At 48.7% G+C, this 21,338-nt stretch overlaps 1 protein-coding gene across 4 annotated transcripts; it reads right to left on the bottom strand.

Annotated features, from left to right (window-relative positions):
* Nucleotides 1-218: 218 nt before the first annotated feature.
* On the bottom strand, nt 219-7,620 carry F12 (coagulation factor XII). 4 transcript variants are annotated; one of them, XM_038334776.1, is made up of 15 exons: nt 7,470-7,620; nt 7,099-7,156; nt 5,959-6,055; nt 5,723-5,793; nt 5,308-5,418; nt 5,094-5,225; nt 4,876-4,980; nt 4,591-4,756; nt 4,285-4,496; nt 3,959-4,181; nt 3,663-3,799; nt 3,435-3,578; nt 2,246-2,394; nt 1,984-2,160; nt 219-278 (listed from the first exon to the last, which is right to left on the bottom strand). In XM_038334776.1, exons 1-14 carry the CDS (start codon nt 7,524-7,526, stop codon nt 1,993-1,995), a joined length of 1,830 nt encoding a protein of 609 aa, XP_038190704.1. In that variant the 5' UTR covers nt 7,527-7,620; the 3' UTR covers nt 219-278; nt 1,984-1,992. The 4 variants fall into 4 exon arrangements, with proteins under 4 accessions (XP_038190704.1, XP_038190706.1, XP_038190705.1 ...); XM_038334778.1 differs by lacking the exon at nt 219-278 and adding an exon at nt 621-640; XM_038334777.2 differs by lacking the exon at nt 219-278 and adding an exon at nt 672-1,215.
* Nucleotides 7,621-21,338: the final 13,718 nt, after the last annotated feature.

Raw genomic sequence — 21,338 nt, forward strand, 5'->3', positions numbered from 1 at the left:
GTATGAGGAAAGGGAAGATGGGTGAGGGGCTGGAGAAGTGGCGTTAAGAGCACTTAACTGCTTTTCTGTTGACATACAAGGACCTTAACTCTGACCTTTCTGGGCAAGCTCACACAGACATAAATTAAGCTAAAAGAAAAAAAAAGGCGGGCACGGTGGTGCGCATCTTTAATCCCAGCACTTTAATCCCAGGCTGAGGCAGACGAATCTCTGTGAGTTCAAAGCCAGGGTGGTCTACAAAGCAAGTTCCAGGACGGCTAGGGCTACACAGAGAAACCCTGTCTCGAAAAAGAAAAAACAAACAGAAAAGGATTGGTGGGAGAACAGGAACTGTTTTTTTGTTTTTTGTTTTCCTGAGTGCTAGGATTAAAAGCGTGTGACACCACGGCCCAGCAGGAACTGTTTTTCACAAGAGGACCAGTGTTCAAGTCCCGAGGAAAAGCAGCTCACTGCTGCCCCCTTCTGCTCTCCTTGCGCACATGCACTCATAGCCACAGAACCACACAAACACATAACTAAAAATCTTAAAATTAGCTGATCCCAACACTCAGGAGGCAAAGGCAGGTGATTCTCTGTGAGTTCAAGGCCAGCCTGGTCTACAAAGCTAGTTGTAGGACAGTCAGGGCTACACAGAGAAACCCTGTCTCAAAAAAACACATACACACACAATCTTGAAATTATAACTTTTTAAACCATTAATATAAGTGGCTCAGAAGGTAAGGGTGCTTTGCCATGTGAGCCTACTGGCCTAAGCGTCATCCCTGGAACCCACATAAAGGCAGAAGGAGATCACAGATCCACAGAGTTGTCCTGGCTTCCACACAACACCGTGACACACTCAAACATTATACACACACAAACCACATTTTTTTTCTTAATTTTAAAAAGCCAGACATAGTAGCACACACTTAATCCCAGAACTCAGAAGGCAGAGGCAAGTGGATCTCTGTAAGTTCAAGGCTAGCCTGCTTTACATAGCAAGTCCCAGGCTACCCAAGAGCTACATAGTAAGACGCTGTACCCAAAAATGAAGGGGGTAATAGCCCCCATATAAAAGAGATGGGTGTAAGGACTAGGACTGTAGCTCAGTCAGTTGAGTGACGTGGACAGAGTGCCTGCCGATGACGCACCAAGTGTTGGGATGGACCCCCCAGCACCACGCACACCGGATGAGATGGCGCAGGCCTGCCATCTCAGCACTGGGGAGATGTGTCTCTATAAATCAACAAATAAATGACATTTTTAAGAGCAAGAAAGGTGCTAGTCTGGACAGCCAGACCTGTCCTGTAAGGGAGCCCTCTAACCACACCTAAAGAGTCACGGTGTCCCCGAAGGCTTATGGATTGCTGGCTCCCACCCTGGCTCTCGTAGCCTCAGACGGCCCTTGCCACCAGCTCGCACCACCATGCCAGGCTCAAAGTTCAAAAAAATAAAGCAAACAAACCCCCAAACACCCTTTTTTTAAAGGTAGTGCTGGAATCTAAGCCAGGACATCACCCGTGCTCAGCTACCACTACCCACATCTCCAGCCCAATCTAGAACACTCCTAACGATGCTTTTCAGCTTTGACTGTGTGTGGAATCACCTGCAGTTTTCAAACATCTCGCTATTGCCTTCTGTCTAGAGGGTCCAGTTTACTGATCTCAGGTGGGCTTGAACGCTGATTCCAGAATCTACCCCAGTTGACAGGCTGAGAACCTGTTACTGTGTAAACAGAATGGGCCACCTCCTTGTACAGGGATTGGCTCAATGAGGCCAAGAAAGCATGGTGGCCTAGACAAGAGATCTAAGATCTTGCCCGGGCGGTGAGGGAATGGATGTACCTTTTTTCTCTCTTAGCGTTTCAAGAGGGAATTCTGGGGAACATTTTCAAGCACTTTATTGAATTTCTGTGCGCATGCTACCTGGGCACTATCTCCACTGGATCCATCATGCCATAGTCATCCCTCACACTCCAGGGGCACACAAACGGGAAGGACTAACCCTGGTTCGTTAGGAAGCGGTGTGCTCCTGGATCCAAGCCAGGTAGTAGGCTACGTCCGTGTAGACTCCGGGCTTGTTGCGGTCACCACAGCCGGAGCCCCAGCTGACGACACCTCGCAGGGTGAGCCGTTGCTCTGCAGCCCCTTCTCCACATACCAGAGGACCCCCGGAGTCACCCTGGGTGGGGGACAAGCAAGCTCATCGCTCTTGTTCTGTGGTGGACAGGTAGGGTTAAAGTACCAACCAGGACCCCAGAGCTGACCTGGCAGGCGTCGGTGCCTCCCTCCAGGAAGCCAGCACAAAGCATTCCGGGCAAGATGGCGTCCCCATGCACGTCAGAGTTGGAGCAGCACTCCTGGGAGATGAAGGGTACCTGCGCCTCCTGCAGGAAGTCAGAGTATTCCTCCGCCCCTGTAAATGGGGACCATAGCTTGCTGCGTGGGCCCGACTACCAGGCAGTTCCACACCTACCCTGGCTTGGCTCCCTCACCAACAAGCCTGAGTGGTAGGGACCTGCCGGTAACAATTTCTCAGGCAAGGAAACTGAGGCCTACAGAAACGCAGGGATTAAAATGAACAGGAAGACACCCCTTACCCTCTCCCACGCAATGTCTCAGAACCTGGCTCCCAAAATAGTTGTCCCCATTGCTCCAGCATGGGGACAAAGTCCTAGTTTAAGCCTTTGTAACTTGGAGCCCAGAGAAAAGAGAAAGTTGGATTCTCTCTATAATCCTGAGCTGGGTCACTTTTTTGTCCACGTGACATCTGGGAACCTCAATGGAAAAGATGCCTTTTTAAGATTGGCCTTGGAAATGTCTGTGGGGGCATTTTCTAATTAACGATTGATGTAAGAGAGCCCAGCCCACTATGGGCAGTGACACCCCTGAAGAGGTGGGTGTGGGTTGTGTAAGAAAGGAAGTCCCAGCACTCGGGAGGCAGAGGCAGGCGGATCTCTCTGAGTTCGAGGCCAGCCTGGTCTACAAGAGCTAGTTCCAGGACAGGCTCCAAAGCTCAGAGAAATCCTGACTCAAAAAAACAAAACAAACAACAAAAACAAAGCTAAGCAAGATGCTGAGAGCAAGGCACCAAGTTTCTTCCCGCTCTCTACCTCAGTTCCTGCCTCGGTCCCCCCTCCCACTTCCATTATGGACTGCATGCAGCCTTGTAAGTAACAAAGTCTTTCCTGCCTATGCTGATTTTGGCCATGGTGTTTATCATCACAATAGAAAGCAAACTAGGACAAACCCAAAGGGATTTGGGAACCTCGACAGCGAATTCTAGATTCTGGGAAAGTCGTGCTTCAGAGACAAGGGCCCCTGCACGGTTTTTTGTTTTTGTTTTATCAAAACTGTCAGGTCAGTGAAACGAGTGCCCAGGCTCATCGGAGTCTACGAAAAGTGCGCACTCAGATAGCCAAAAATCTCCAGCCAGCTCCCAACCGCTGTGCCTACCCTCGAACTGGTGACCCCAGCCGGCCACCTCGCAGAGCACTGTCTCCGAGGGTGGGGCCGCGCCGCTGGGCAAGCACACGGGCTGGATGTAGGACGACATGATCGCGCAGCTGTTGTTTTCGGTTTCCTGCAGGCGCAGCAGAGCTACCACAAAAGGGAAGGGTTAGACGGAGACCTGGGGCCCCAACCCTCCACATTTTTTTCTCTATTCCTGCAGGGTCACCCCACCCAAGTCGTGCTGGTAGGTGATGGAGGAGAATCCCTCATGAAGGCGGTAGGAGCGCACAGCCAGCGTCTGGCACTGCTCGCAGCTCTGGTTATGGCGATCTTGACCGAGCACCACCGTCAGCTCCTCGGGCGCTGGCCTGCGGTCGGGTGGGAGACAGAGTGCTCAGGCTGGCTACAGACGTTCTGGGGGCGCTCCTGCTTTCAACCCCCCGGGGGAGCTCGAGAAGTGCGGGGTGAGGGAGAGTAGGGTGTAGGTACAGTAGAGCGGCCAAGGGGTCCCCGAGGGTGGCGCTTGCCGGTTTTGCAGACAGTGAGCCGCGGTCAGCACCCAGCAGGGGGCGATGAGGCTGCCGGCGCAGAAGCTGTCGCCCCAGTACAGCGCAGCGATGTACGGATGAGACCCAGGCAGAGCCACTAGTCCGCCCACTATGCGGCTGAGCGGGGACAGTCGCTTGAGGAACCGCTGTCCGCAGCCCATTGAGCTGATCCTGGCCAGATGATTCTGACGCTCAGGCGGGGCTGTGGAAGGAAAGATTAGCTGAGGCCAGGGACACCCACGACAGGCTGCCTGGAATAAGCAGGGCCCACATCCTCTGGGCCGGGACCCCCTCCTCTGCCTAACCATCTAGCGCGTGGGATAGAGGTGGAGCCTGGGACGTGGGCCGAGGCTTCTGCAGTGTGGAAGGCTGGGGCACCGGCAGGTCCTGACGCTCAGGGGGAACTCGAGTAGGTGCCTTGGTTGGTGTCTGGCACTGCTCCAGGTCGCAATAGTCCCAGGTCAGCCTGTCGTCCCTCCAGACGTAGCACCATGGGCGCATGTCATTATCCGGATTCCTGCAATCTCAACAAGGAACACTGTTTGAGTAAGGAGAGCCCCTGAGGGCCCTAAGGGGAAGCAAATTGACCTGCCCAGTCCCTTCCAGCGAACCGGCAGAAGGCATGGTGTCCCAGGCCCCGGCTTAGCTTTTGCTTCGCAGTCATGTTCCGGTAGGTGGCCTCCGAAGCCCACCGCTGACACGGCGCCCCCGATAAAGTGGTTCCAGCCTTGCCCCGGTAGCTGAGCCCCCTGTCCTCGTAGCAAGTCGCCTTACTATCTAGGGAGAGAGGGGACTCCCTGCAATCAGGGGATGGCTCTGTTGGTGCCCTCTGGCTCACTTTTCCATTCTCCCTTACTCACCTCCCCCAAGTCTTTTCCACATAGAGCCTCACTCACCTAAGTCGCAAAAAGGTCCAGTGTAGCCCGCAGGACAATGGCACAGCTGGTGACCCTCCACCTGGAGGCAGCTGCCCCCATTGAGGCACACATTGGTGTTGCAGGCTGGGGGAAGATGCACACTGTTCCAAACCTGGGTGTACCATGCCACCCAGCCTCCTACCCAGGGGCTCCTGACTTTCTGCCCTCTTCCCCACAGTCTCTACACACCCACTTACCCTGACTGGCCAGCGGCTTGCAGTGGGCCCCAGGACCCTTGCATTGGCACCTGGCCACACCTGTTGGCCCCGTTCTAAACCATATCTCATTTTCGTGGAAGAATTGGAGAAGCTGAGGCTCGAAGCACTTCTCTGGGGGACAAAAAGAGGACAGTGGGACCATGCAAATTTCTAGGGTTCCAGGGACCTCTCCCGGGCAGGCAGCTCCCCTTACCTCTCTGGCAATGCTTCCCAGTAAGGTGTTCTGGGCAGAGACAATGGGGGCCATTGGGGGTGTTCACACATGTCCCTCCTTTGTGGCAGGGGTTGTGTTTGCTGCAATGGTCTGAGAGACAGACACCGGAAGGAAGAACAGGGAGTCTGAGTGACACATGAAGGGATCAACCCCCAGCCTGAACTTGCTTGTCATAGGGCCATGGAACCCCAAGTTTCTGGTCCTTAAACTCATCTGTAAAATGGTGGTCTCTTTTCCCAGAATTCTCCCTCTGACCTTTGAAAGGATGCTGTAGGAGAAGGGAAGGGGTTGGAGCCAGAATCCCAAGTGTGTGGGGTCTGATGATACCTAGTAGGTGGGTGGGAATAGAGCGAAGGGCAGGAGGCAGCTTTGGGTCATGGGTTGTATGCGGTACCTTTCACCTTCTTAGGCTCCAAGCAGTATCCCCACTGCTGGTCCTGGTCAAAGTTAGGAGTGATCGCACACCTGGGGAAACAAAAGAGACTTCTCTGCTTTGCCTGAAAGCTGACTAGCACCCACCCACACCCACACCCACACACGCCCTTTTGCCCAAACACAATTCTTAGGCAGATGACAGACAGAATCCGTTTCCTCTAGACCCCTTCTCCAACCCCCATGAGAAATTTTTACCAGGACCGGCCCGGCCCGCCTTTGTGGATGCATCTATGGTGCAGACGGCGGTGGTACAGGAAGGGAAAGTGGCAAAGGTTCCCATCGACGGTGAGAACTGTGGGAATAGCACACCTCTGAGGCCTGCCCTTTGCCCAGCTGCCCACGCTCTGCCTCATGGGGCCTGGCTGGGGAGAGGAGAGTCCTCAAAAAGAGCGCTCTGCATCCAAGACTGCACCCTGCTTAGAGAGTGGTCTTCAGAGTCAGACAGGTGGGGTAGATTTCTGCCTTCAACCCTCACAAGCTCTGTGCCCTGGGGTCAAGTCTGAAACCCAAGAACTTGTCACAAAGTTGCCACTTAATAAACATTTAGGTCACTTACCGTTTTTTTTTGACTCATTAGTAAAATGGCAACAGTAACAGGGGTACTCTTCACCTAAGTGGAGTGTACTAAGAGTTAGGAACTTCTTATCATTTTGTGCTGCAGCTCGAACCCAGGGCTGTGTACATGTTGGGCAAGTGTTTTACTGGTAAGCTACAGCCCTAGGCTAAGTAAGAGCTGAGGCTTTAAAGGCCTTTTCCTGCCTTTGGGTGACCACTTTACCAGGATGGGCAACTCCTTTCTCCTTTGCAGCAACCCTGAGGGACTCACTATTACCTGTCTAGTTTTACAGACGGAGAATGCAAAGCCCAGACGGGAAATTCACAAGTGAGAAAGGGAGGGTTTGCAGGCAACTGGGGTGTTTGTGACCTTGGGCAAGTCTGAAGCCCTGATCTGGCTCCCATCACCCACGGAGAGGCTGAGCTCCATCCGTGATGACTGACATCTTCCAGCAGTGTTGTAAGGAAAAGGAGGGAATATGGGGACACTAAGGAAGACTGGTGAGTGTCCAGGTGTGATGGCACCCATAGCAAACCGCCCCACGCCACCACCACCGAGCACCTGCCAGGCTCTAAGAGGGGCATCCAGGACAGCCCAAGCCCTGCTTCTGCGCATACAGCTTGCTATGGATCTGTAGGCACTACTCAGGTCTGCAGGTCTTCTGAACAGCACTGCTCAGGATCTCTTCTCTGTGCCAGAGGCCTGAGGCTGCATAGACCACACGGGCTAAAACATACTCAACCCCGCCAGGTGTAGATTAGGAAGAGCACGTCACTTACCCACAGTGGGCTCCTCCGGGCCGTGCTTGAATTCCTTAGGTCCTTTCCATGGTGGAGCCTACAGAGGACAACAGGCAGGATCATCAGAATTTCCTTGATCCTATGCTAGGCCCCAACCTCCTCCCCAAAGTACAGGATTTCCTCACAAGACTTGACCCTCTTCCCTCTTCCCATTGTCTCCCCTACGAATGTAGCCTGTGTTGTCATATCCCCAGTGTGGGCTGCTGCCTCCTTTGTCTGGGCCTGCTATGCTGGCATGCATGCCTTCCCCCACACAAGTCTCGTAGTCACCTAACCTAGCAGATGATAGGCAGAGGCTAGAGCTGGGACAGGGACCCCCTCGGTCCAATCCTAGCATCCACAGCCCTCACCGAAAGTGTCAAATCCAGGCTCATCAGCAGGGACCCCAGGAACCACAGAGCCCTCATGTTGTCGTCGATGGTCCCACTGCCTGCCCAGGAGGGCAGATCAATAGGTCTGGGCAAAGTTCGCTGAAGCCTGAAAGGTGAAACTTGGTCGAACTCCCTCCTGGGTCTGAGGGGCACAGGCTTTACGGAAAGCCTGGCAGAACCATGACGTGGCATCCTAGCAACTGGGGAGCTGGCTGAGGAGACGGTTCCTACTGCACAATCTTACAGTCTATCAGGAACATGCTGTTTTCTTCTGCTGTATAACTGATTACCACACGTTGAGCACCCTAAAACAATGTCCCCCTAAAACCACATTCACGGCTGCACAAACCCACAGGTAAACAGTTGGTGTTCAGGGTTAGAGTTGCCCAGACTGTCAAAAAACTGAAGTTCAGGCTGAGTTCTCACTCTGAAGGGGCATCCCTTCACAAGTCCCTTCAGAGATCACCTCCATGTGGCCGCAGGACAGATGCTCCCACTTCTTTCTTGGCCGTCAACCACAGGCTACATTTCTGGTCACCTGCTTCCTTTAAAGCCAGCATCGGGACTGGAAGAATGGCTCAGCAGTTAAGGGCACTTGTTGTTCTCCCAAAGGATCCAGGTTCTAGTCCAGCACCTACAAGACAACTCAGAACTCTCTGGAACTCCAAGTCCAGGAGATCTGACTGCCTCTGCATGAATATGATATACAGGCATGCATGTAGGTAAAACATTATATAAGATAAATAATTAATTTTAAAAAATAAAAATAACAAAATAGAATCAGTATCAGAGAATGCCCCTGTGTTGCATTGCTTCACACTTTGTACATGCTTTGCCAGGAAGATTCTGGTCCTTTTTCACGGCTTATCTGAATAGGCCAGGCCATCAAGGATACTCTTACAGAGCCAGGCATGGCAGTATATGCTTTTAGTCCCAGGAAGCAGAGCCAGGTGGGTCTCGGTAAGTTTGAGGCCAGCCTGGTGTGCATAGTGAGTTCCAAGACAGTAGGGCTATGTAGACAGACCCTGTCCCAAAAGAAACACACACACACACGCACCACACACACACACACACACACACGCACACACGCACCACACACACGCACACACACACGCTATCATGATATCAACTAATAGGACTCTTTTTTTTTTGGTTTTTCGAGACGGGGTTTCTCTGCAGCTTTAGAGCCTGTCCTGGAGCTAGCTTTTGTAGACCAGGCTGGTCTCGAACTCACAGAGATCCGCCTGCCTCTGCCTCCCGAGTGCTGGGATTAAAGGCGTGTGCCACCACCACCCCGGCTAACCAATAGGACTCTTAATTACATTTGCAAATTCTTTCCTTCTAAGAAACTGTGTTTCTCAGGTTGGTCTTATATTTGTGATCCTCTTGCTACAGTCTCCCTAATACGTGCCACAATGTCCAACAACATTGGTAAAATCCTCTTATGGAAGGACTGAGGGTGTGACTCAGCAGGCAAAAGGCTATTCCTGGCACCTCAAGAAACTATTTTACAAAATAACCTCAATCATGATTTGCTTGGGAGTAGGCAGAACTACGTGGAACGGGGATCGTGGTGTTGTCTCAGCTGCAGCTCAGGGAGGGAGATGGGGACAGCACTGTGGCTTTTCTTACCCAGCATTCATTCTTCTGAATACGAGCCCTCTCCCCCCCTCCTTACTGGGCTTCCAGTCACCAGTTCTACCCTCAGTTCAAGAGCCAATCACAGCAGGGCCCCTCTAGATCACAACTCCTCTGCCTCCTGAAAAACTAAAGGCAAGTGCCACCGGACCCTGTCCCCCACTAGGGACTGGAAGTGTTGACAGGCATCTATCACTGAATGGTAACACTCTGAGGAGGAAAAGCCAAGCAAACAGGGAAGGGCAGAAAATCCTCATGGGTGATTTCATTTCATAGACAACAAAGGGAGCAGGTAGCAGGTTCCTGTCACCCCCTGCCTCCCCCGCCCGAAGCCCAGAAGAGAGGAAGGCTGTGGTCAGAGGAACTGGGCACTTTACTCAGCTCTTGGTTTCAAAAGGAACTTCTTCAGGTGACCGCCTCTAGGGACGCAATACAAGTGTTGTGCCTCTGGGGTCGTTCAGAGACACCAGTCTGACCATTAATAAATTTGAACAGGGAAGAGGCTTATATTCAGACAATGTCACCAGGTCTACACCCAACTCAGGATCCCCAATGCCGCACCTGGCCATCTCAGTCAAGGTTTTATAAAGGCAAAGAATACCAAGTTGCAATTTGTTCTGTGCAAGTAGCAGGTCCTCTAATGCAACACAAGCTTGTTCACAGAACTCTGCAGAAACAGTAGCAAAGAAAGTTAACCCTTATCACCTGTAACAGCTCTTTCTGGGATTGTCACTGTTGGCTCATAGTTCTCTTAAGCACAGAGACGCAAAACTTTGAAAGGTAAAGTTAGCCATCACAAAAGCAAGACTGAGCCACACAGTAGAAACAACCAGAGCTGGTCCTTGTTTGCCTGAGCACAGACAGACAGACCTTGGCCCCAGGACCAGACCTATTTGAACATCTCCTCCTGGGAGAGGGCCAGTTCTCAAGGGAAGAGGAACAGCTTTGCACCATAGAGAGTGTGCCTGGTTCGTTTCTTTGTTGTTTTTTTAATGTATTTATTTTTATTTCATAAGCATTGGTGTTCTGCCTGCATGTATGTCTGTATGAAGAGCCGGAGTCCCTGGAGATACAGACAGTTGTGAACTGCCATGTTGGGTGCTGGAAATTGAACCCAGATCCTTGTAACCACTGAGCCATCTCTCCAGCCCCTTTACTTTGTTCTTGAGAGAGGGACTTGCTGTGAATCCTAGGCTGCCCTGACCTTGCAACTACCTAATTGTAGAAATTACTGAAATGTACCACCACACCTAGCTAAGAGGGTTTTACTAGTAGAAGGAGAAGAAAGGGCTCCAAGGGTGTGCAGAAGTCAAAGGAGGACTGTGGTGAGCACAGGGCTCCATGTGGGAAGTAGGTATTGGATCATGAGGTCCATGTGTGTGTGGTGAAAGGTCAGAGTCCATTTCTGGGTTTGAAAACTCACCAAATCCTAGCAAACCCTGAAATCAAAAACCCACCAATTTCTGAGCTCAAAAGTTCCACCAAAGCCGGGCGGTGGTGGCGCACGCCTTTAATCCCAGCACTCGGGAGGCAGAGGCAGGCGGATCTCTGTGAGTTCGAGGCCAGCCTGGTCTACAAGAGCTAGGTCCAGGACAGGCTCTAAAAAAGCTGCAGAGAAACCCTGTCTCGAAAAACCAAAAAAAAAAAAAAAAAGTTCCACCAATCCCCTCCCTGGGTTTGCCTTGAAATCCCATCAATCCCTACACTGCAAGTCTCCACCCTGAAAAACTCTGTCCCTTAGAAACCTTATATAAGCCTGCCTCCTGCTTGGTTCCCTGCTGCTGCTCACCCAAACACCCAAGCAGAGACAATCTTCCTCCTGTGTCTCTCCTACTAATCTCTTGTTGTTCAGGGTGACCCTGTGGTGCCGTTGGCTCCTGACTGTACAGATACCTTTCTCCTCAGAGCTGTCACACCTGCACAGGGGAAACCTTTCCTTTCGGAGCTATAACACTCACACCATGGACCAGCAGTGGATGCTTCTGGGCATTTGGAGGCCTAGCATCTGTCACGGTCCACCTCCCCCACCCCCACCCCCACCAAAGGAAAGTACAAATCAAGAGGCCTAGCATGAGCTGGGCATGGTGGTTCTATAAGAGCCAAAATGACATTTTAAGTTTAAATTACTAGGCCGAGAGATCCATGAAACAAAAATGCCTCTGATCTGCAAGCCTCTTGCCCCAGGACAGAGGGTTCCTGAAATGCTGGGGGCTGTTGTTTATGGGAGATAACAGGCCACATTTTCACTCCCCTACACAAGTTGGTTTGACACATCTGCTCCAAGTGGGCTTGATCACATGTGGGCAGAACATATATAGGCAGGAAATATGAGGATGTATGCTTGTCCCTGATTGGATCTGATGGGAAATGCAATGAATTATAGCTTTTTCTTCTTAAGCCCTTGCCATACTTAATTCTGGGCCATTTCTGGGGAACTTGGGTATGGGCCTAGCCAGAGCCTGCACACCTGGCCAATATTTAATTAAAACTTATTTCAAATTTGTTTTTAGCCGGGCGGCGGTGGCGCACGCCTTTAATCCCAGCACTCGGGAGGCAGAGGCAGGCGGATCTCTGAGTTCGAGGCCAGCCTGGTCTACAAGAGCTAGTTCCAGGACAGGCTCTAGAAACTACAGGGAAACCCTGTCTCGAAAAACCAAAAAAAAAAAAAAAAAAATTTGTTTTTAAACTGTGGTAGTGGTCTCATTCTCATCCAGTGAGATTCAGACCACCCACCCAAACTCTAAAGCTGAGCCTTCACTCTGGAACATGGGGACTGAGGGCCACTTCAGGAGGCACGTGCCTTGAGATGTTTCCAGGCTCCAGGGTGGCCCTCCGTCTGCAGAGTACCAGAGTGAACTTCCATGCCGAGAAATGCAGCATCATCTATGGAGGCCCCTGGTGAGTAACAGTCTGATTCTGTTTGTGGGATCCCTATCTGGGATGTGGAGGGGGTTCGTCGGGACCCCAATATTCTCCCATCCAGAACATATTGTGAGATTTCGCCTACCTGTCTAGTTCTGGTTCCGGGTTGGAAAGTTTTGTCTGCCTGTTGCATCTCCCTGTTTTGTTGGAAAGTTTTGCCTGTGTTTTCTGGTGTGCTTGTATTTTTTTTTTTTTTTTTTTTTTTTTTTTGTTTGTTTTTTGTTTTTCGAGACAGGGTTTCTCTGTAGCTTTGGAGCCTGTCCTGGAACTAGCTCTTATAGACCAGGCTGGTCTCGAACTCACAGAGATCCGCCTGCCTCTGCCTCCCGAGTGCTGGGATTAAAGGCGTGCGCCACCACCGCCCGGCCACTTTTTGTTGCAAGTATGGAGCTAAAACAGAAACGGGTCAGATATTCGTGCTGTTTCTGTACGCCAGCCACCAGTGACCACATGGCCGCACTTATGGCCAGGGCTCAGAATTTCTATCTTTGCTCTCTGGTCACTGGATTCAAGTTGGCAGGAGTTTTGATGTCTTTCTGGTGTAGATAACATTACAAACTGTTTTATACTACTCTGTTTTACTTGAAAGCTGGCTGTAGGGTTGGTTTGTGGCTTTCCCTTCGCTAGAGCCAAGCATTTATAAAAGTTTCTTCTATATCCTGTGTCAGCCTGAGCCGTCTGATGCTGTGACAGAAAGCTAAGCCGGACAGCCAACATAAATAAATCAGGTTTATGTGAACATCTGGAGCTACAAGTTTATTTTGTTGGATATGATTTTAAAAATCTTTAAAATATGAAAAAAGTTAAGACTAGTAACACTGTGAACCGATAGATAAAAATCTACACATGGAAAATTTTAAAGGAACAATGTGGCTTGATTCCATTTGGACTGCTTTAGGCACATGGTGGCAGTCATCTTTTGCTGGGTTGGAGAAGACAGATATCATATGACTTCATTGCCATCTTAATTAAAGGTGACCACCCACATGGAGTGTGCCTACCAAGGAGACAACAACAGGTCTCCACGTTATTTTGGATTAGGGCAGATTTTAAAAATCTTTTTTAAAAAGATTTATTAATTTATTAATTTATTGATTTAAAGTGTTCTTCCTGTATGTCTGTCTGCAGGCCAGAAGAGGGCACCAGGTCTCATTACGGATGGTTGTGAGCCACCCTATGGTTGCTGGGAATTGAACTCAGGACCTCTGGAAGAGCACTGAGTGCCCTAAATTATTAAGCCATCTTTCTAGCCCCTAGGGTGAATTTTTGTATGATAATTCCTGTTCTGTCCCGAAAATAAGGTTTATGAAAGATAGGATTAAAAGGCACTGCTATTTACTATGGTGTCAAAGCTGGGCCTCCTTGCTCTCATATGCAAGAATGCACCTTCTGCTGGCAGCCGAACTTTGTAATGTAAGAATCACCCAGGTGGAAATGGTTTTAAAGACATGGAGGGGTCCTGGGGAACAGCTGAGGCTTGCAAACACGTGGTAGGACCAGAGCTCCTAAAGAGAGCCCAGCTGCAGTGGTGGGTAGACCTTTGCAGTTTTGGAAACACTAGTGCCCTGCAATAGTCACAGAAGCACCCACCATGACGAAAGGGAGCAGGCTGAGATCTAAAAGGCAGCTTATGTATATGCTGCCAAGGGTCGGGCCAAAGAGGCGATTCAAACCTCCTGAGAACACCAAAGGATTGTGAATGAGTCCCCAGAAGTTGAGCTTTGGATGGTTTGCACTGTTGGACCTTGGTTTTGCCTTATGTAGAGCTTACCCTGTTTTCTCCCTTGTGAAGTCCATTATTTTTTATATTGCAGGAACACACAGTTGAGAGATTTTAAACTTTAAGAAGAAATTTTAGAGTTTTACAGAAAATCAGAAAAACTACAATTTTTTTAAGGAATGGCTTTTAAAATATTTAAATTTATAAGGCTATTGGACATTTTAAATTTATAAAATGTTTTACATTATTGATATTTGAACTTTAAAATAAATAAAAGGCTAAAAATTAAGGCCACATCTATGAGCACCAAATACTAAACACCCAAAAATGGGGATGTTTCTGTCTTACGATGCAGCAAGACACTGACCTACGCAGTTGGAGCAGCTTCTCATCCTGAGTCTCAACCCTTTGCGGTTGAAAGACATTTTTACAGGGGTAGCCCAGGACCACTTGCATGTTGAATGTTTGCTTTGAGATCCATAACAATGGCAAAATTGCAGTTGTGAAAAAGCAATGGGAATGATTTTGTGATTGGGGGGTGGTCACCACAACATGGGGGTCACCACAAAGTAGGGGCCGTACTGAAGGGTTGAAGCACCTGGAAAGCTGAGAACCACTGGCTTAGAGAATGTCTCTCCTTACCTAAGGTCAGTTCTGCTTAAGAATTTATGTCTGGGGCTGGAGAGATGGCTCAGAGGTTAAGAGCACTGGCTGCTTTTCCAGAGGTCCTGAGTTCAATTCCCAGCAACCATATGGTGGCTCACAACCATTTGTAATTTGATCTGGTTCCCTATTCTGGCATGCAGACTGAACACTGTGTAATGATAAATAAATAATTAAAAAAAAAAGAATTTATGTCTTGCCTCTTTATCTTTGCTAACTTTGTTAAGCGTAAGCTACTTTAATAAACTGAGTCATATAAGAAACTGTTATATCTGGGCAGTGGTGGCGCACACCTTTAATCCCAGCACTCAGAAGGCAGAGGCAGGCAGATCTCTGTGAGTTCGAGGCCAGCCTGGTCTACAAGAGCTAGTTCCAGGACAGGGTCCAAAGCTACAGAGAAAGACTGTCTCGAAAAAAAAAAAAAAGAAAAGCATGTACATGTAATAGCATGTATTTTTCCATATACTTTTGACCATTTACATGTTTCTTCAGAAAACTGTTCATTAACTCACTGACTAGATGGCTTGTTCACTGGTGGGTGGTCTCTGCAGCTCTTTATGTATCTTGGATAGTAATTCTCTCTCTGATATGCAGTTGGCAACATTTGGTGACTGTCTCTTCACTCTGGGGATTGTTTCCTTTGGTATGCAGAAACTTTCTTTGCTTTCTTTTTTTTCTTGTTTTGCTTTTCAAGGTAGTGTTTCTCTGTGTAAAGCCCTGGCTGTCCTGAAACTCACTCCGTAGACCAGGCTGGCCTTGAACTCAGAGATCTGCCTGCCTCTGCCTCCCGAGTGCTGAGATTAAAGGCGTGCGCCACCACCACCCCACTTTCAGGAACCTTTTAATTTCACTTAATCTCGTTATCAGTTTTTGGTATATTTCCTGTGTTATTTGGCGTCCTTTTCAGGAAGTCCTTGCCTATGCCCATATGAGTCTAACCTATATTCTCCTTTAACAGTATCAAAGTTTTAGGTCTTCTGTTACAGCCTTTGATCCATTATGAGTTGATTCTTATCTAGTTTCTCTGGCCCTCAGTATGAAAATCTTCAGGCTGACTTTCTTCATGGTCACATGACAGCTCCCTTCTAGTTGCTTCTGAGAAATGAGGGCGGCTCCACCAAAGGGCTAAGCAGAAGCTGGATATGGGGAGCACACGGGAGGCAGAGGCAAGAGGATCAAGATCCTCTCCAGACAGCTCAGTAGGAAGGGCGCTTGCCAACCCTAACGTCCCAAGTTTGGGCTCCAGATCCCAAATGGTGGCTCTCGCAAGCTGTTCTCTGACCTCCACCATAGCAAGTGCGCACGCACACAGGAAAAAGAAAGGAAGGGAGGAGAGTGGGGGAGGGAGGGAGGAAGGACTGCCAGCAGGCTCTCTTCATGAGTCATTCCTGGGTCACATAGCACCCTGAAACCATCTCTATGAAGACTAAGGGGAATTCCCACAGCTGGGTTAGAGCAGTTATCTCGGTGCTAGATTGGAGAGCTGTGACAAACAGTAGCCACTGCAGACGGGTGGAGCGGCCTGGGTATGACGTGACAAACACAGGTCACCAACTGCTCCCCAATAGCCCTGTGCTTCCTGCTTCCTAGCCCTCCCAGGGCCCTTAACAACTCCCATTTCCAGTTGACTCTGGGAGCCCTAGAGCTTTCTAGTGAATTCTTCTTTGTTTACAGAGGCTTTTGTTTGCAGGGTGGAACTCTCTCTCTCTCTCTTTCTCTCTCTCTCTCTCTCTCTCTCTCTCTCTCTCTCTCTCTCTCTCTCTCTCTCTCTCTCTCTCTCTCTCTCTCTCTCTCTCTTCTGTTTGTGGCAGGCCTGACCAGCAGCACCAAGGTCTGTTTATTCTACTGCCTGACCATAGTCATGTGTCACATGACAGGGACACATCCCCAGAGAATTGCATTATTGGGATTGTTGGGTGACAGTATTTATGGGAATGCCGCAGACTGTCCTTTTGCAAGCTAAGATGGCCACTGAGTCACTAGCTCACAGAATCTAAAGAAGTCCCCAACTGCACTGTACATGAAGCTCATTTTCATTGTCAACTAAAACACTGTTATACAGTGCATGTTTATACCCCACCCCCAGCCTGTGTGTGTGTGTGTGTGTGTGTGTGTGTGTGTGATGTACATGTTCCTGGGTGTGGAGGCCAGAAGTTGATGTCAAGTTTTTTTTATTGTGTTTTTATTCGAGATAATATTTCTCTGTGTGATGGCCCTAGCTGTCCTGGAACTAGCTCTGTAGACCAGGCTGGCCTCTGGCCTCTGACTCACAGAGATCCTCCTGCCTCCGAGTGCTGGGATTAAAGGCGTGCGCCACTACCCAGAGATATCAAGTATCTTCCTCAATTATTCTCTTTCTTTCTTGTTGTTTATTTTTGTTGTTGTTGTTTGGTTTTGTTTGTTTGAGACAGGGGAGCTCTACATAGCCTGGGCTATCCTGAAACTCATTATATAAGCCAGGCTGGCCAGCCTCAAACTCACAGAGATCCTCCTGCCTCTGTTTTCTGAATGCCTTGATTAAAGGTGTGTACCACCACTGCCCAGCTTGCTACCTTAGCTTTTTTGTTTGTTTGTTTGTTTGTTTGTTTGTTTGAGACGGGGTTTCTCTGTGTCCTTGGCTGTCCTGGAACTCACTTTGTAGACCATGCTGGCCTCGAACTCAGAGATTCGCTTGCATCTGCCTCCCTAGTGCTGGGATTAAAGACATGCACTACCACTGCCCAGCTGCTGCCTTGTTTTTTAATGTCTATGTATGTTTACGTGCCTGTGTGAGGACGTCTGCAGAGGCCGGAAGAGGACATCAGACCCTTTGCAGTTAGAGTCACAGTTGGCTGTGAGTTGCCTGCCGTGGGAGCTGAGAACTGAACTCAGCAAGAACAGCAGGTGTTTTTAACTGAGGAAAGCTCTCTCCAGGCCTTCTGTTGTTCTCTTTCAGACACGGTCTCCTGGTGAGCCTGGGGCTCATGGATTCAGCTAGATTGGCTAGCCAGTGAGCTCCAGAGACCCTGCTCTCTCTGCCTCCTCAGTCCTGGGGTTATGGATGGGTGCTGCCACCCCTAGCTTTTTGAATAAATGCTGGAGATCTGAACGCAGGTCCTCACGCCTGAGCAATAGGCCCTTGACCAACTGAGCTGGCTCTCCAGCCCACAGCTGAACTCTCAAACTTCCCCATCTTCATTTCCACAGCTCTTTCTTTGACTTCCTGGAAACGAAAGGTGGTCCAGGTGCTGGAGCCTGTCAAGCTAGAGAGCTGTCTGTCTGTCTGTCTGTGGAGGGATGTACTTTTGTCTTTCTACCGAGGTTTGTACATATGCTTGTTAACTCGGAGATGCTGACATCCTTTTTAACATCTCAGACAGAGAACATGGTTGAGAATAAGCACAACAGATTAAAAGCAGATGTAGCAGTCTTTCTTCTGGGCCGCCAACCAGCTCCCAAATCATGACACGGTGACTTATTATTAGTTATGGACGGTCTGCGTTAGCTTAGGCTTGTTTCTTGCAGGTTCTTATAACTTAATTGAACCTGTTTCTCGTCAGCTACATTTCACCTTGGGGCTTTTTACTGTTCTTTCATTCTGTACATCCTACTCTGTGCCTAGTTGGCTGGAGGCTTCCTGACTGGCTCCCTGGTCTCATTCATTCTCCCCTCCCTTTTTATTAGCCTAGATTCCTCCTCCTACTTATTTTCTCTGCCTGCCAGCCCCGCCTCTCCCTTTACTGCCTAGCTATTGGGCATTTAGCTTTTTATTAGACCAATCAGGTGCCTTAGGCAGGTAAAGCAACACATCTTTGCCTCATTAGACAAATGCAAAATAAACAAATGTAACATATCTTTACACAGTTAAAGTAATATTCTGCAGCATAAACAATGTAACACATTTTTTACATAGTTAAAGCAATATTCCACAACAAGCAGAGAAGAAGGTTGTGGGGTATAGATCAGTGGCAGAGCACTTACCTAAAATGTTTGAGGTCCTGGGCTTTTCCCCAGAACTGCCAAACCAAAACCAAACAAAACCCCTAAAACTGGAGTCATATGTGGGATAGAGATTTTTGATAGACAGCATTTGAAACCAAGGCTTCTGAGACACCTGGGTTCAGAACCACTACCTGTTTCTTACAGGTGCTTTGAAAGGTAGATGCCTTTGTTTGTTTTATTTTTATTTTTTTGAGATAGGGTTTCCTCTGTGTAGCCCTGGCTGTCTTGGAACTTGCTTAATTGACCAGGCTGGTCTTGAACTCACAGAGATCCTCCTTCCTCTGTCTGCCAAGTGCTGGGATTAACAGCTCTTGTGGGATTTCAATCCCTTTAGTCAATGACTTTTGAGGATTATGAATCCTAGGGCGTGGTCTTGTCTGTGGACCTGACAGTTTATAATCTTAGGGAGATGGCCTCGGCCTCTCCTGCTCCCGCACTCTCTTGGGTGGTCGGTGAGGAGCAGACAATTTGCTCTTTACCCCTGGACAGAGCGACTGGACGCTGGCTGAGTGGCAGCATCCAAACCATTCAGTATTAGTGAGTGTTTACTCCTATTTTTTTTTTTTTTGAGACAGGGTTTTTTGTGTGTGTAGCTTTAAAGCCTGTCCTGGAACTCTGGAACTCTCTCTGTAGACCAAGCTGGCCTCGAACTCACAGAGAACCACCTGCCTCTGCTGCTGAGTGCCGGGATTAAAGACATACACCGCCGCCGCCCAGCCTTTTACCCCTATATTATAACTAAATAAATTCTTAAGAACCCTTAACAGACTCTTGTGGCTTTTTGTTATACACTACAACAACCTGGCAGTAGATGCCTTTTTGACTACGCCAATTTTATTTAAAACCAAAAGTCTTAATTGATGCAAGAGTTATGAAGCAAGGAAGTTTCTGAAACCAAAACAAAACAACCTCTTTATGATCCACTGTGTAAATAAGTAGCTAGAAGATAAAACAATGACCTGGGAGCAGGGTGAGAACCACAGGAGTCAGGAAGGTGCCTTAGGTCCTGTTGAGGTCAATGCCTGCCCATGCTGCTGGGTCAAGGGTCAGCCTCTCTGAACCCTGACCTTCAGTGCTCCTTAGGAAAGGGTGGACACTGCCAATAGTGGGCATATTCACTGAGATGCTGAGGTGGGAACACATGGGAGGCAGAGCCTGTCACTGTTTAACCCACTGGAGGAGCTAACAGAAAAGCTTTACCACATGGCCACACTCTCCCAGCAATTGCCACACACCTGTCCTCTGTCCCTCTGACCATTTGGTTCCCTTCCAGTGCCTGCTTTAGACAGGGCAGACAGACCAGGGCACACCCTCTCTGTGTTTTGGCTTCTGTCTTGGCAAAGCTGGGCTGCGGCTCACAGAATGGAGAAACACGTCTTATTCAGGATGTCTGATATGATACTCATGAACACACAGAGAGCCAGTTCTTTTTTAAAAATATTCTTTTTTTTCAAGAGAGGGTCTGTCTGTATAGCTTAGGTTGGCTTTGAACTTTAACCCCGCCTGCCACAGTCTTCCAAGTAGGATTATAGGCCTGTGCCCTACCTACTAACATTCCTCTTCAGTAGGGACTTGGGCATAGGTTTCAAGAAGTTATAGATCTACTTGTTCAAAGGCAGTTGGGGAATCAGAAGGTATCCACCCTACCATCCTCCACATCTTGGTAGCTGGCACCACTATTCCCCAGTCACACTGCTTGCCACAGTGAATGAAGCCTTTGCCAAAGCAGAAGCTACAGAACCCACAGCAGCTATCCTTCCTCCAAACAGCTCAACCTGATGGAGACTGTATGAGGCTACTAGTTCACCAAATATGGCTTTGGGGGACCGAGGAACTGGATTCTGGTTTTTATTTTAATGTTGACAGCCACATGTGGCTGGTGGCTACGGTACTGAGATGTGCGTTCCAGGGTTGCAGGGAGGAGTGTGTATCATCAGAAATTTCTCTCCTACCCGCCAGTTCCGGAATAACTGCCCAGAGGCTTAATATTACTTATAAATGCCTGGACAATGGTTCAGTTTACTATTAGTTAGTTCTTACATTTAAATTACCCATATTCTTTTATCTATGCTTTGCCACGTAGTTCATGGCTTGCTACCTCATTTTTTTGTTGTTGTTTCGAGACACAGTTTCTCTGTGTAACAGTCTAAGCTATCCTGGAACTAGCTCTTGCAGACCAGGCTGACTTCGAACTCACAGAGATTCACCTGCCTCTGCCTCCCAAGTGCTGGAATTAAAGGTGTGTGCCACCACCGGGCGAGTGTTACCTCCTTTTTTACATGCCTTGCTTCCTCAGCAGCTGACTGGTGTGTCTCAGACTCTGCCCCTCTTCTCCTGTATCTCTGCTTGGATTTACTGCCTGGCTCTATACTGCCTTGCCATAGACCAAAGCAGCTTTATTTATTAACTGCGAACAACACATTTTCATAGTGTACAGAAGGATCATCCCACAGCAAGTGTGTGTGGTGTGGCTACTTGTGTGCACCAATCAAGGACTGCAGACAGTGGGGGGAAAACCAGGGCCCATGTCAAATAACACATTTGTAGGCCATCTGCAGGAATTTAGAGTTTCTTTTATTTATTGCACTTTATTTCATTGAGTATTTCAGGCACCGGAAATGAAACTGGAAGCCTCATCATTCAGTGACTTCGATTTTGCAATGACATGTCATGCTTGCTGTGTTGTTTTTATTTGAACTCAGGCAATGTGGCCACATTTGGGGTGGGGACATTAGGGTAAAGATGCCAGAAGGCAAAGATGGTTGGGGGCCAGGGACACCTTAGAGGTTGTCCACCATAGCTCATCATAGAAGGTTCTGAACAAGAGAATGACAAGGACAGGTTATTTGTTTTTTTTTTTGTTTGTTTGTTTTGATTTTTTAAAAGATTTATTTATTTATTGTACACTGGTGTTTTGCCTGTAT

This window comes from Arvicola amphibius, chromosome 6, assembly GCF_903992535.2.
Source record: "Arvicola amphibius chromosome 6, mArvAmp1.2, whole genome shotgun sequence".
Taxonomy (NCBI): domain Eukaryota; kingdom Metazoa; phylum Chordata; class Mammalia; order Rodentia; family Cricetidae; genus Arvicola; species Arvicola amphibius.

Bases quoted from the DNA above. Each gene is read 5' to 3' on its own strand.
- F12 (XM_038334776.1), bottom strand. From the start codon at position 7,526: ATGAGGGCTCTGTGGTTCCTGGGGTCCCTGCTGATGAGCCTGGATTTG. The intron at 7,157-7,469 runs GTGAGGGCTGTG...TGTCCTCTGTAG, and splicing joins GCCTGGATTTGACACTTTCG to GCTCCACCATGGAAAGGACC. The intron at 4,182-4,284 runs GTTAGGCAGAGG...TTCCTTCCACAG, and splicing joins TCTATCCCACGCGCTAGATG to CCCCGCCTGAGCGTCAGAAT.